Source organism: Rhinolophus ferrumequinum, chromosome 14 (genome assembly GCF_004115265.2).
Source record: "Rhinolophus ferrumequinum isolate MPI-CBG mRhiFer1 chromosome 14, mRhiFer1_v1.p, whole genome shotgun sequence".
NCBI lineage: Eukaryota > Metazoa > Chordata > Mammalia > Chiroptera > Rhinolophidae > Rhinolophus > Rhinolophus ferrumequinum.
Genome location: NC_046297.1, coordinates 72,397,914 through 72,412,054, shown reverse-complemented (window position 1 = coordinate 72,412,054; position 14,141 = coordinate 72,397,914). Strand labels below are relative to the sequence as shown.

The following is a 14,141-nucleotide window of genomic DNA, read 5'->3' as shown; positions in this document are numbered from 1 at the left end:
TTACATTTTTTGTGGCTATGTTGCATCTGCGTTGCCTGAGCACATAGTCGTTACATATTATATTAGCTCCCCTCTGACACTCGATCTCCATTCTACATGTGTTTGTTTAAGCATCCACCCAGCCTTCACCACAAAACCTCTGTTATTGATCTTATTGTTTGTAGCTTTTTCTCTGGTAGAGCCCTCAGGAACAGCTCATGGGAACAAAATGCCCTGAGTTCATCGAGGTTGAAAACAGCTTGTCCGTTTTGCTGGTTAGAAAACCTTGAACCACACTTTCTCCCCTTTATTCTCAGTATGTTTTTTGCTGTCCTAGTAACAAGCTGTGGCCCCTGGTGTGCTGTGTGCCTTGGGGACCAGCAGGGTACTGTCCTTCTGATCCCCTGGTTCTCTCTCCAAATCCCCTCCCTACCCTGGCCGGTCCCCCACCATTCCAGAATCTCTCCGCTGGTTCGAGAAAACCCTGCCTGCAACTTCACTTACACTGAACCTCATGAGGTCATTCACACCTTTGATCTGCTGACAATTCCTATAAGCAGCAAGTTAAAGAACTGGGGCAGCACACAGGTGAGAAAGAGGCCAGATTTGGAGTCCCAAAAACATCCTCTAGGAGCAAATGGGAAGAAAGATTGATGGGGACAGACAGAACTCTGAAATGAGGGTGTGGGAAGCCCCTCTGGGCTGGCCAGGTGCCGTGTGTGTGTGTGTGTGTGTGTGTGTGTGTGTGTGTGCTGTTGTAAAGAATGCTGCAATGATCATGGGGATGCAGAGATCTCCTTCACACGGTACTTTTGTTTCCTTTGGACAAACACCCAGATGAAATTGCTGGGTCATATGGCAGCTCTATTTTTAATTTTTTGAGGACCCTCCGTATGTTTTCCATGGTGGCTGCACCAATTTACAATCCCACCAACTGTGCTCATGGTTCCCTCTTCTCCACATTACCAACACTTCTTGTCTCCTTGATGATGGCCATTCTGACAGGTGTAAGGTAACATTTCATTGTGGTTCTGATGACTAGTGAGTTTGAGCAGGTTCTCATGCATCTGTTGGCCATTTGAATATCTTTTATTCACATCTTTTGCCCATTTTAAAATGGATTATATTTTTCCGCTATTGAATTGTATGAGTTCTTTATATATTTTGGACATTAACCTTTATCAGATGTGTGATTTGTAAATATGTATTGATGGATTGATGAAAACATGTCCACAGGTTTGCAGGAACTTAACCCTGCATTTTCTCTACAGGCAATGGTTCAGTATTCCATAACTCAGTGTTTATGAGTTCATAGAACAGAACTACCATGAAAAATGAGAATCAGCTGTAGTTGCAGCCAAGGACAGCCCTTTGAGACATCTGCTTAAATTATCTGGGCTGGAGAACTAGTGGAGAATTTGGGATTTGTTTTCGGGGCCTGCATTGCCTGCCCCTTGGTTTGGACATCAAGCAGCTAAATGTTGGTTTCTTCCTTGGCCAGGAGGGAGACATATCATCAGCTTTCTCAGGTTTAGTGACAGTTGCCCAAAGATGATCAAAACTTCCATTGAGAAGTGGAATATTTAGTGGGAGGAGTCCCAGCTGTCAGCAAGACCACTTCCTGTTTGCCTGTTATTCCCTTCCAGCCGGCTTCCGGCCAGCCCTGTCCTCCAACTCCACTCCAGTTTGTCCTCAGCCTTGGCGATTATCTGAGGCTTTTTTTACGTGCTAGTGGAAGCATTGGTGTGTGTGATTTTTCAGAGGTCACGTGCACTTCTTTCCCTGTCCAACCAGCTGTCAAACACAATACATTCACCCAGGGTTTCCAATCAGCCTCCCCAAATAGTGTCAGCATCGGCCCATGTTTTTTCATTTAATTCCATCAATGAGCTTCTAACCCCTTTTTCACACCATACAGCTGTGGCAGAGATTAAAACAATGTTTGCTCTGTGCTACTTAAAATCGCAGCATCATTTCCTGCTCCTTCACAACAGAAATGACCTTTACACATGTTCCCATGTTCCAGGAACTGGGGCGCTGGGAGAGGTTGTTCAGTCAAGTACTGCATTCCTTCGGGTTTGTGGACAACCATTTCCCAAGAGGCGTAGCACAGGTATTCCCAGATTCAGACTTCCAGATGTTCCTGATAGCACTGGACACTGACGCCCACCTTCCCTTGGGGACGAGGGACGACGTACTCAGCCCAGCCACCTGAACAAAAGCAAAGTCAAGTGTCCCTTTATACTGCAGTTCTCGGGTTATTAGAGAACCACAACAGAAGCCACACGGACCAATGATGTCCTTCCGAGCCGCGGAATCCCTGTAATGCCCAATAAATTGCCCCTCACCACACTCCCAGCCTGGCCTCGGACCTCAGAGAAATCGGGTGCCATAGTGATTGGAACATGCAGGAGCTCTTCCTGGGTAATGAAAGAGGCGCCCTCTCCCGGTGCTGGTGACAGTGTCATCTTCTGATTAGCCTTTAGCTTTTTCCGCCTCTCACGCTCATTTCCCGCGAGGCTGGTCTCCTGGACGAGAGCTCCCTCTAGTGTCCCTACTCGGGATAGCAAGCCCTTATCATCATCATGAGCTTCTAAGAACGTTATTTCCTCCTGCCTCGGCCCCAAAGACAGAGCCTAAGATCCCCCTGGAACTTCCTATCCATGCCAGCGCACAAGCTTGTTCAGTTTGGGAGGGGGTATGCTTCCAGAAATGTGTCCCTGAGCACGGGCTCTGCTGGGGGTACTCTGCCCTGACCTGCACTCCACCTGGCTGTGACAGACACTCCTGTAACCTCCGGGGTGTACCTGCAGGCTGCTAAGTCACACATTCATTCTCTGCATCCCGTCCACATCCACACCTGGTGTGTATTTTTTGGAGCAAGTCCAGCCCTGACCCTTGGGGGAGCAGCCACCTGCCCCACCTTCTGCAGGCAGCTGCCTTAGCAGATTCGTGGCTGCACAGAGGGCAGAGGTCGTGCGGTTCAGCATGATTTCACTGACATTGTTTCTCACTGGTTGTCTAAAAAACAACCAGGCAGCAAATACAGGCACATGTTGTGAATGGAAAGCTCCAGCTGGCTGCCAGTGACCGAGGCACCAAGGGGTGCATCTCACTTATGCTCCGAGGCAGAGTGCCCACATCAGCGGGAACCCGCTCCACACCTGGGAGGTGCTGTGTGAAACACCAAGAGTATTATTTTCTTGCTCTGAGGACTCTCGTGGAAACTGGGCTCTTTCCTTGGGGGATCGTGGCCCCTGGGTGCCCCTCCTGTTTACATGATCTCCCCACTTCCACACACTCCTATTTTGATCACTACTTTTCCTCCGGTTCAGCCATGCCACCCTGGAGCAGGCACCCACAGCCTTGCTGACACTTCTCTTCAGTCCCACTAGTGTCACAGCATTTGTCAGTCAAGGATCACAGGATAACCCTCTTGCTTGGTGATGGGGCCACATTCACAGCTGTCTGTCCATTTTGCAACATGGGCCAAGTGATGACTCAGACTGAAGTTCATTTAGGAGCACATGTTGCCAACTGGACACTGGGTCCTGGGACCACCAGCTCAGGCGAAATGAAAAGAATGTTTGAGAGATGGAAAAGATATAAAGTGTAATTGCATCCTCACTCCTTCCTCCAATCCCAGAAACCTGGCCAGGGGGCTCCCCGTCTGCCATCTCCCCATACTCACCCAAAGACACACCATTTAAATGACTTGGCCAACTGCTCCCATTTCTTCACACTTGTTTTGAATAACTTATGTTCCATTTGCCCACTGTAACTTTCCATGCAACTGCTGCAGAGGGTGACAGAAAGGTGGCATGCCCCCATGCCAGTGTGTCCCCTGGGCCACTTCAGTATGCTGGAGGCCGTAAGAGTGTGTACCCACATCAGAAGAAACATGCCCAGGTAGGCTGCCTGGACAGAGAAGTGTGTCTTCAAGGTCGCCTCTGCCACAGACAAACAAGGCCCAGAACAGGGCGCCCGGTCCAGTTATCATCCCCAGCCCCAAATCCCCTCCTCCTAGCCTTCATGTCACCTCTCTTTGGTGAGCATGAATCTCTTCCTCACCAAGAAAAGGGACCCCCTGAATTATAGCATCTGCCACAGCCTATCAATGGCATTCAGTAGGTGTGTCCCTGTGCATCACAAAGCCAGTGAGGGTCACCTGCACTTGTGACTTTCCTAGTGCCTTGGAAGGAATGTCCACTGCAGGTTGGTGAGAGGATGAGGTGGTTACTTCTCCCCATAACAGCCCCCCCTGCACCCCCTGCAGGAAGTTAGTTATTAAACCATCTGGAAGTGTTTGCTCACACAAGTGTGCAGCCACCTGGGGACTGCCTGGGAACTGGTGTCCATATGAGCACTTCCGAATAATCACTTCAATTCCGCAGTATCTAGGGTTAGTGGTGTGCCCGCCCCCTCACATTGTTCATTTCAGAATTCCTGCAGATGATGAGTCATCAGACTTCTGCTGTTACTTCTCCCAGTGTCCCAGCTCTTTCACAGAATACCTTTGGGATTCCAAGGTGACCTAGCATGGCCTTCAACCAGCAACATAGGTTTTTGGATAATCAATGCTCTTGATTGAGTTACTTTTCAAGTGAGTGTAACATCTGTTTAATTGTTCACAGGAGAAAGAAGACTTTCCATTGACTAGAAAAACCAGCCTGACTTCTTTCTCATGATCTCAGCTTCTTATAAAGGTCTAGCTTGTCCCTGGGCTGTTAACAGCAGCCACAGAAGAATTCTTTTTCTTACTGTCCCTCTGTCTGTCCATTTGGCCAGTTCCAAGTGATCCAGTTCTGTTTCCTCCATAATCCATTGTTAGACTTGTCCCCTGTAGCTGCCTCTAGACTTTCACTGTTTTATTTCAGGACAGGCACCCAGGCGTCAGATTTTTCCATTCCTTTTTCTTGCCTTAGTCATCATAACAAAGACAATCCTCATAGCACCAATCTAAGAGAGCACAAGGAGATGGACTGTCCAATTCAAAGACCCCCCCCTTCATAATAACTTTAAAAAATATCTATTAGCATCAAATATATGATGATGGAAAGAGAACTGACTCTGGGTGGTGAACACAATGTGATATATAGATGATGTATTACAGAATTGTACACCTGAAATCTATGTAACTTTACTAAGAATTGTCACCCCTATAAACGTGAATTAAAAAGAAAAAAGAGTATCTATTAGCTAGGGAAAAATAGGATAAAGATTTGCACAATACCTTTTGCCTTAAAAACCTTTGTGTAGCCGCCCTTATTTTCTTTTGGTTGGTGCTACATGGTTTACTTTTCCATATGATTTTACTCTCATTCTTTCTGTATTCTTATATTTTTCTTGTAAGAAGCTTATAGTTGTCTTTTAAAGCCAATCTGAAAATCTCATTCCTTTACTTCCAGTACTTAACCCATTTGCATTTAATGAAATTATTGATATAGTTAGAATAGTATCTACCGTCTTATTATTTGTATGTTTTATAGCTTATCTGTTTCATTTTTCTTTTCTCTCCTTTTTTTCAGATTAATCAAATATTTGTATTATTCCACTTTTCCTTCTACTAACTTAGTCCATATAGCCTTTAAATATTTTTAATAGTTGTCCTGTAAATTATAACATGGAATTTGACTCATTGGAGGAAAATATAAACAATCATGTCCCCATATTTCTGATACTTCTAGAAACTCAGAACCTTTGAGTTGTATTTATTGGGTTTTACATCGGATAGTGGCTGGATTGCTCCTACTGGATCCACCCTGCCTTAGGTTACTATAAATCCCAGAAAATGTTAACAGCACCACTATTTGAGGGCACTGGAGAGTGACCAATAGCAGGTAGATACTGAAGGGTAGTCAACACTTGGGACAAGTGTTTCCTATTGTTATGAATTTCTATTGTTTCCTATTGCTATGAATTTCAGCCCGAGGACAGCTTCCAGTGCCATGTGGGGAGGCTAAAAATCAGGTAGAAAACGCACAGTCTTACTGACTTGAGGAAGCAGGGGGCAAAGTTCAGGACCACTACACCAGCTGGAAAATGAGGGAACAAATCCAAGAAAGATAAAGCAGAGAAGGGGAACCCAAAATTCCATGTATAAAACCTCAAGTCTCTGGCTCACCTCTGAACAAGGCATGTGCAGAGCAGACTCCAAGTAGCCCACCTAAAGTTAATAGAACTGAACTGAAGTTTTAGTTGCCATCCACTGCAGAAGAAACAGAATTGCAGGCTGAGTTCAGCCAACTTAATAGCCTGATTAAAAAATATATTAATACCCTTCACAAAAACATAAGATATTCAGTTTCTATAATATCATTTTCAATGTCCAGGAAGCAATCTAAAATTGACACATGAAGAAACAGGAATATATGACCCACACTCTAAGAAAAGATGAAAACTGGAGATTAATGCTGATATAATCCAGATTTTATAATTACCACATAAAGACATTAGCAGCCATTATAACTATGTTTGAGGACGCAAAGAAAAATATGCTTGTGATAAATGAACAGATAGGAAATCGCAACAGAGACATAGAAGCTATAAGATAAATCAAATGAAAACTCTAGAACCAAAAAAGGACAATATTTGAACTCAAATTTTACCAGTTTGGCTTAACAGAACATTGGAAGTGACAGAAGAGTTAGTAGCTTACAGATAAAACTAATAGAAGTTAACCAATATGAAGAATACACAGGAAAAGATAGAAAAAATTGTACAGAGCCTCAGGGAACTGTGGACCAATATTTGAAGGTCTAACATAAATACAATAGGAGTTCTTGAAGAATAAGAGGACAGAGAAAATTGTGTGGATAAACAATGGCCAAAAATTTTCCATATTTGATGAAAGGCATAAAATTACAGATTTAAGAAGCTCATCAAATCCCAAGTAGTATAAATATGAAGAAAACTACATTTAGGCACAACAGAATCAAACTGTTGACAACCGAAGGTAAGAAAATTTTGAAATCAGCCAGAGAAAACACACATTACTATGCAGTAGAACAGCACAAATATCAGCTCCATCCCATCAGAAAAGCGTGGAGACTGGAAGACAGTAGAATAATCTCTTTAAAGTGCTAAAAGAAAAAAAAAAAGATCTGCCCAGAATGCTACATCCAGTGAAAATATTCTTCAAGGATGTAAAAGAAATACTTTTTTCCCACAATAAAACTATTAGAATTCATTGCCATCATACATGCACTACAAGAAATGAAAAGTTTAAACTATGAGTCTCTCAGCAGAATTTTTCTTTCTTCTTCTTTTGTATAAATTCAGAAGGATGCAAATTTTGCTTAACCTGCCACCCTTCACTGCATCCCAAACATTCCAAGTAGTATTTTCCTCATTCATCTGTTCTAGGTATTTAAAAAATACTTAAGATGCTCTCTTTTTAAAGACAGTGTTAACTTAAAATGTGTTGTTTGATTTATACATGTGATAAAATTGTATTTATCTCTTTTGTTATTTTTTTTTATTGATTTCTAACTTAATTGTATTTAAGTCAGCAAATATGGTCCTGAGATATGAGATAAAGAAGACTTGTGAGAAATGATAAAATCGGGACACTTTGAACAAAATCAAAGACCAGAAGATCTTGTTCATGTTTCAGTTAACATCTCAGAGCCAGGGGCATGGGGGTTTAATTACTTTCATACAGAGAGAGCCTGAGGGAGCCCATTGGATCATTCACTCTACGGAACCCTGACCAGTCAGTGCTGAGGGAAAAAGCCATGGGAAATCACAGGAACTTGGGCACAGGGTGGGGGTGGGGAGGGGAGGAGGCTTGGCTATAGCTTGGAAATTCTGAAACTTCAGCCAGGAGAGCCCCTGGCCAAGCCCACAGGCAGGTGATATGATGCTGCCCCACCCCCAGACCTCCTCCTGGTGCCAGTGGCCCTGCTCTCAGCCCCTGTCCTCTATCTCCCGTCCTCCAGGATGTCCCGTGGGTGCCTCAGCTCAGCCCGACAGCCCTGAGCTGGTCATTGGTTCCACCTGTCCCAACCTGGTCCTCACCTGTGCCCCTCACCTGGGTGGTCCTCTCCCAGGCCAGCACGGGGCCGTCCTGGGCACCTCCAGCCATTCCATCAGCCCTCACTCTCTCCAACCCAGCTGCCCACAAAACACGAGTCCTGTGGGCTCCCCTCCCCTCCCAGCGTCTCCGAATCCCACTGCCCTAGACGGGCCCCACCGACCCCTCCAGTGCCCCTCCCCCACCTTCACGGAGTGGCCAGCTGGCCCTTCTGAGGGCCTGGACCTGAGCCTGAGTCTTCTGTTTCCCCAGATCTGACCACTCCGGTCAGGAACGGCACAGGACCACATAGGTCTGCTGAGAGCTGGGCCCCAGGGCTGTGGTCTGGGCACGGCACGTGGAAATGGTGGAAGGAACTGGACGGGTGTGGTTGAACAGTGAGTTTATTGTCTCTGGAAGGAGTGAAGGTCATGGTCCCAAGGCACCAGGGGCACCCACGAAATGAATCTACCTAGGCCCCCATGGACAGAGGTGGCAGGGATGGAGCAGGGGCTGGCCAAGCCACAGAGCAAGTCAGAGCCAGAGTCAGGGCTGGAGCCACCCTGTGGCCTTGCCCAGGCTCTTTCTGCCACTTCCCAGGTCCAGGACAGTCCGTTCAGGGCAAGGAACCTTATACGGGAGCTGTGACCCCAAACTGGGAAAGGCTCATTCTCCTCCAAGTGGAACCAGGGCTCAATTCTCTGAGCCATGTGAGCAAAGGCCCCCTGCCAGGGACAGGAGAGGTGGCCAGGTCCAGGGTGGAGGCATGGCACCTTTCCTACCACCTCAGAGGTGGAATGTCCCACTCAGTGTCTCCAAAGAGAGGGAAGCAGGACAGAGGCTGAAGGCGGGAGGACAGGGTGGGCCTGCAGGGACGAAGGAAGGTACTCACAGCAGGGCCCAGAGGAGGCCTATGGCCAGTGGGAGCAGGAGCCGCCGTCGCTGGGCCCAGGGACCCTGCCATGTGGCAGGCGCCCTGTTGCAGAGACTTGGGACACAGCACTGCCTGATGATCCTGTTGAACAACTGGGATCCCGACAACCACTCATACTTCATGTTGGTGTTGGGGCACCTGGGGGCGCAACGTTTGCTGAGCAACATCTTCACCTTTGCTTCTGCTGACAGGAGGAAAGAGGAAGCACGGGTGCTGTCCACGTGGCCAGAACTAACTCAGAATCACAGAATGGCTGGCCCCCTAAAGTGCTACCGGACACTTCCTCCTGACCCTTCCACAGGCCACACTCTGCAGAGCGTCAGCAGCATGGCTGCCCAAGGTCACCTTCAGGTCACAGCAAAGAGGGGTCCAGGAGCTGCTGGGGGCTCTTCCCTGAAGCCACACATGGCCTGCGCCACCCCGGGTCATTTAAGGATGTGGCAGAAACTTCGAAGGAATCATCAGGGAGAAGCAAACGCTGGAAACTACCAAACTGTAGGAGAAAAGACCATCTTGGGTGGAGTCCTCCATTATTACGTTGTATTGTGTTGTGTTGTAGTGTCTATTGTATTTGCTGTGCTGCATTATATTTGTTCTGTTGAATCCTATTTATGTTGTCATATGACAATTGTATTATACGATCTCATCTCAGGCTACATAGAATGCTGCTCAGGGGATCGTTTGTTGGGCTCGCCTAAAGGAAGGGAGGGGGCAGGATGCCTCCTCAGGAAGCTCCCAGAGCCTGACCTTGAGCAGCTGCCCCTCTGCCCGGAGCTCAGGGTGGAGAGCTCCAGGCAGAGGTGGGGGGGCAAGCAAGGGGCCTGAAGAGAGCCCTCACCCGCTCCTGACTCCCAGCCCCCAGCACGGCGGCACCACCACATGACCTCCAGCCACTGACTTCCAGGCCAGGAGGCTGTAACCTGAAACTCAGGTGGGGCCACAGGCAAAGGATACAGGGCTAAAAGAAAAGCAAAATCGGGGGAAACGTGCAAGTGTTCAGTGAAGGCGTGCTCCCACCATCTGCAAATCTTTCTCTTTTGGTAAGGACAGGGGCCGTCCCAGGGACGATGTGCACAGGGAGAGGTAGTTGCTGTGGAGACGCGGCAGTGAGGCCGGAGGAGGGGCCGGCCGCCTTCCGTGTACAAGTGCACCTGGAATCTAGCCCTCCAGAGATGGAGGTCGAGGACACACATCGTGCCCAGGGCGCTGGCCGCAAGGGTGGCACAGCCCTCCCTGCCTGTAGCTACAGCCTCGAATGTGCCTGCGTTTTTCACAGGCACTTTCACTACGGACTCCCCTCCAGGAAGCCCCGGAATAGCACAATATGCATCTGCTTGCGTCATTACAGGACAAGCAGGAAACAAGCGGGACACGGGAGACCTGAAGCTCATTTTGGGGAAGTGATTAAATGAAGGGCGCTCAGCCAAGTCCCTAGGATTTGAAGCCAGAGAGGCAGCAGCTCTCTTGGCTGCTGGCAGGTCCCCAGGGACCCGGAACCACGCAGCCAGAGCCAGCAAACCATGATCATGGTTTCTGGAGAGAACAGATGGTTCTCCACCAGGGCTCTCTTTGGCCATTTCTATGCTTCTATATACGAGTGTTTCCAGGTTTGCTAGTGACATTTCAGTGGGCTCGGGAACGTGTTCACGTCTGACTTTATAATATCCTCTAAGGCTTGTTTTGAGAGTGGCAGTGTTATAAGGTAAGCCCCACAGTCAGCCGGTGGGGGTGCAGACAGGGGGGACAGGTGCTGGGTGCAGGGTCCCTCCCGCCTGGCTGGCCCTGCTCTCACGGCCATGCCTGGTGCAGGGTACTGCTCTCCCTGTAACTTCTGTTACACCAGAGCCTGTGCTGCTGACAGTTCCTGGGAGAGTGACATTTAAGAACTGATATTTGAAAAGGAGGAGGAAAAGAGGAGCCCAAATTCAGAATCTATGGACACTCCCCCTTGAGTCTAGTGGGAGGAGGGAGCGTGAAGTGCGGACCAACGAGTCTCAGGGCGCCCCCGCTACCCCCCAGCCCCCCAGCCCTTCAAAGAGCCCAAGGATCCAGCGCGAGTCCGGGAGAGGCTACGCCCCGCCCTCCCCCGCACCCCCACGGACTCACTTGAATACGTGAATAACACATTCGAGACGCAGACCCGGTCCGTGGGCGAGCACTCGGCGGGGGTGCACAACGCCTCCTTGGTGACTTTGAAGCACTGGTAGCAGCTCAGGTTCACACCTGTGGGGCAGCCGGGAGCCCGATGGAGCAGGACTGCGCCCTGGCCCCAGCGTCCAGTGCGCTCGCAAGGCGCGCATAACAGACCCCTCGCAAAGAGCCCCGGAGATGCACCTCGACACCAAGCCCGGAGCCCCTGTGCCACCCGCCCAATCTGCCCCTTACTTGGCTGTTTTGTGCCGCCAGCAAACTCCGCAGACACCAGCAGAGCCCACAGGACTCGAACCAGCGCCTCCATGACGCTCTAGGGCGCAGCCTGAGAGGAGAGGGGTGGAGTAGAGAAAGAGGCTTCATCTGGAACGCCCCTGCCTCCCGCAGCCGCATCTCCCCTCCCTGTGGTCCGCCCTCCCCCCCCCCCCCAGCGTCATTCATTCCTCCTCCGATCCCGGTTCTCAAGGGAACCTCCTCCCGGTTGCCGACCCCTCTTCTGGCACCTTTCCTTCAGCGCTGCCGGGAACTGGGCCCTTTGAAGAGTGAGCCCCGGGAGGGGCGGGGTGTGGGGGCCTGTTAGCCCCTCCTCAGCAGCTCCTGCTCTGGGGAGGGTCTCCTGGGGTCCCTGAGGATGGCAACCCCAACCTCCGGCCGCCTCCTGCTGGAGGAGAAGGTCAGGCAGGGACTGCATCTCCCCTACGGCCACCCCCTGGGCCAGCCTCAGCCCCAGCGCCAGCGCTGATGCATCCTCTTCCTGTGACAGACCCACCTGGCACAGGGCCCTGCTTCTCACCGTGGGAACACGGGAGAAGACTGGGTTCCTGCCTCAGGGGCCCATGGATGGCAGAGACAGAGGTTACATGTGGCCCGAAATGGTCTGGTGCTGGAGAAAGATGGAGAGCTTCAAGCAGGAGGGTAAGAGGAGGAGGGATCACTGGAGCTAGAGAACAGGTGACATTCGGACAATCAGGGATGAAACTACGGGCGGGCAGTCCAGTGGGGGAAGCGTCATGAGCCCGACACGGAGCAGGAACCCCGGAAAACGCTATGTTCAAGGTGGAGAGGGGAGGGAAAGGGCATGAGGAGGAGGTGATCAGATCGCAGGCGCCAGTACTTGAATCTTCTCATTCTTTCTGAGTGCTTGGGGTGACGTTCCTGAGCAGGGCAGTCGGGAGGCCCAGGAGAAGGGAAGAGAGCTCTGAGCTTCAGTGAGCACCTACAGCCAGGCTCCAAAAAAACCGCCCACGCCTGCTGTTTCTACCAGTGCGGCTTGGTCCCACCTCCGCAGGGCACAGGGGCTGTGCTGCCTCCAGGACCGGGCAGCGGGGTGGCAGGGCCTCCCCCTGTGTCACACAGGCACACAGTTCCTCTCCTGCATGCCCGGGCTGCTGCTTTGGACCTGCACGTCGCCAGTGAGGCCCTCAGCTCCGGCCAGGTCGTCCTCCCACAGCCGAGTCTCTAGGTCCACTGACTGTCCCTGCGATGGGCCCACCCGGTGTATTGTGGTGTGCAAGTGTGCTTGTCCCCGTGGCGTTTCTTTTCCAAAATCTCCCCCTGCCTGGCATCAGGCCCGCACCCTCTCGCCACCCACCTCACCTTTGCAGTCCCTGCAAATTCCTCCCTTTGTTCTGCCCTTTATTTCTCTCAGTTCTCGCTGGCCGGGGTACCCAGGAGCCTGTCTTCAAGGGAACCAATGTCAAAAAGATTCAATGACACTTGTTAGTGCACAGTGAGACTTATTCAAAGAGGGCTATTGCCATAGGTGCAGGGCCCACTGCGATGTTATTTTGCAGTGGGAGGGAGACGTGGCTAGGGTCCGAGTACAGCCAAGAAGCAGTGGGTCAGTGGATGTCACTACCAGGAGACATCAGAGGCCGGGTTCTAGCTAAACCGACCTCCCAGGATTCTTCAGGCCAGGTGATCACACCTCACGTGGGGACTGAAAGGTGGGATGAGGTACACCATTTGACAGATATCTAGCCCGGGGGATTCTTGCTAAAACTCGATTTTACAAGGAAGGGTGCAGATGGGCCCAGGAGAAGCTTTAGGAGCCTGGCTAGAGTTTTGTTAATCAAAGAATCTTTGTCACCAGATGACAAGGAGTTGACAAAACAGCTTAGAGTCCACACCCTGAGGGCTGGGGCTGTGGTCTGGGTGGAGCCTTCTCCCCTCTGGAGGTGCTGTCACACCCCCCACGACCTCACTTGGGGACCCGGCCAGCTCTAAGGGACCTGTCCAGATCCAGGTGTGGGCAGAAAATGCTGCCCTCTCCTCTGACCCCCTTCCCAGGACCCTGGTCCCCCAAGGTGTTCCCCTAAGGGGCAGATCCCCGTGTCCTCAGATCCTCCATGTGCTCTCAGCTGGGTATCAGTCCCATGGCTGCACAGCTTTTCCCTTTCTTTCTTTCTTTCTTTCTTTCTTTCTTTCTTTCTTTCTTTCTTTCTTTCTTTCTTTCTTTCTTTCTTTCCTTCCTTCCTTCCTGCCTTCCTCCTTCCTTCCCTTCTTCCTCCTTCCTTCCTTCGTCCTTCCTTTCTTTCTTTCTTTCTTTCTTTCCCTTCCTTCCTTCCTTCCTTCCTTCCTTCCTTCCTTCCTTCCTTCCTTCCTTCCTTCCTTCCTTCCTTTCTTTTAATTTGCAACAAAAAGGGTTTAAAACAGACATTTTAAAGCAAGATGTAGCTATAGCCCAGCCTTCCCTACCCCCAATAAGGCCTTGTTTTCTCCTTGTATTCTGGAAATCGATTCTCTCCCAGTTTGCTGCCGATACCTCCAGCCTCTCTTCCTACATGCCCCCTTTCCGTTGCTGCCTTTATGCCAGTGGCTCCAGCAAGTCTGCTGACACATGATTTCCAAGCCTCTGTCTTGGTCCTATCCTATTTTTGTGCCATCAAAGTTTCCTTTGGCACCTCAGCAGTCATTTTCTTCATCCTAGAATCCCACATTCTTGTTCTTTTATTTTATTTTGCACTATTGGGGTGACACTGGTTGATAATAACATATAAGCTTCAGGTGTACATCTTTTCACTACCACATCTCTACACTCTGTTGTGTGCTCACCACCTGAAG

At 49.9% G+C, this 14,141-nt stretch overlaps 1 protein-coding gene across 4 annotated transcripts; it reads right to left on the bottom strand.

Moving 5' to 3' along the window:
* Positions 1-8,259: 8,259 nt before the first annotated feature.
* Positions 8,260-12,128, bottom strand: LY6L (lymphocyte antigen 6 family member L). Of its 4 annotated transcripts, none has more exons than XM_033126062.1 (5): positions 11,848-12,128; positions 11,582-11,739; positions 11,313-11,403; positions 11,034-11,150; positions 8,260-9,111 (listed from the first exon to the last, which is right to left on the bottom strand). In XM_033126062.1, exons 3-5 carry the CDS (start codon positions 11,383-11,385, stop codon positions 8,882-8,884), a joined length of 420 nt encoding a protein of 139 aa, XP_032981953.1. In that variant the 5' UTR covers positions 11,386-11,403; positions 11,582-11,739; positions 11,848-12,128; the 3' UTR covers positions 8,260-8,881. The 4 variants fall into 4 exon arrangements, with proteins under 4 accessions (XP_032981953.1, XP_032981954.1, XP_032981955.1 ...); XM_033126063.1 differs by having other exon boundaries at positions 11,582-11,736; positions 11,872-12,128; XM_033126064.1 differs by lacking the exon at positions 11,582-11,739.
* Positions 12,129-14,141: the final 2,013 nt, after the last annotated feature.

Coding starts and splice junctions, on each gene's coding strand:
- LY6L (XM_033126062.1), bottom strand. CDS start 11,385: ATGGAGGCGCTGGTTCGAGTCCTGTGGGCTCTGCTGGTGTCTGCGGAG. Junction 11,151..11,312: donor TGGCGGCACAAAACAGCCAA/GTAAGGGGCAGA, acceptor GCTGCCCCACAG/GTGTGAACCTGAGCTGCTAC. Junction 9,112..11,033: donor TGTGTTATTCACGTATTCAA/GTGAGTCCGTGG, acceptor TCCTCCTGTCAG/CAGAAGCAAAGGTGAAGATG.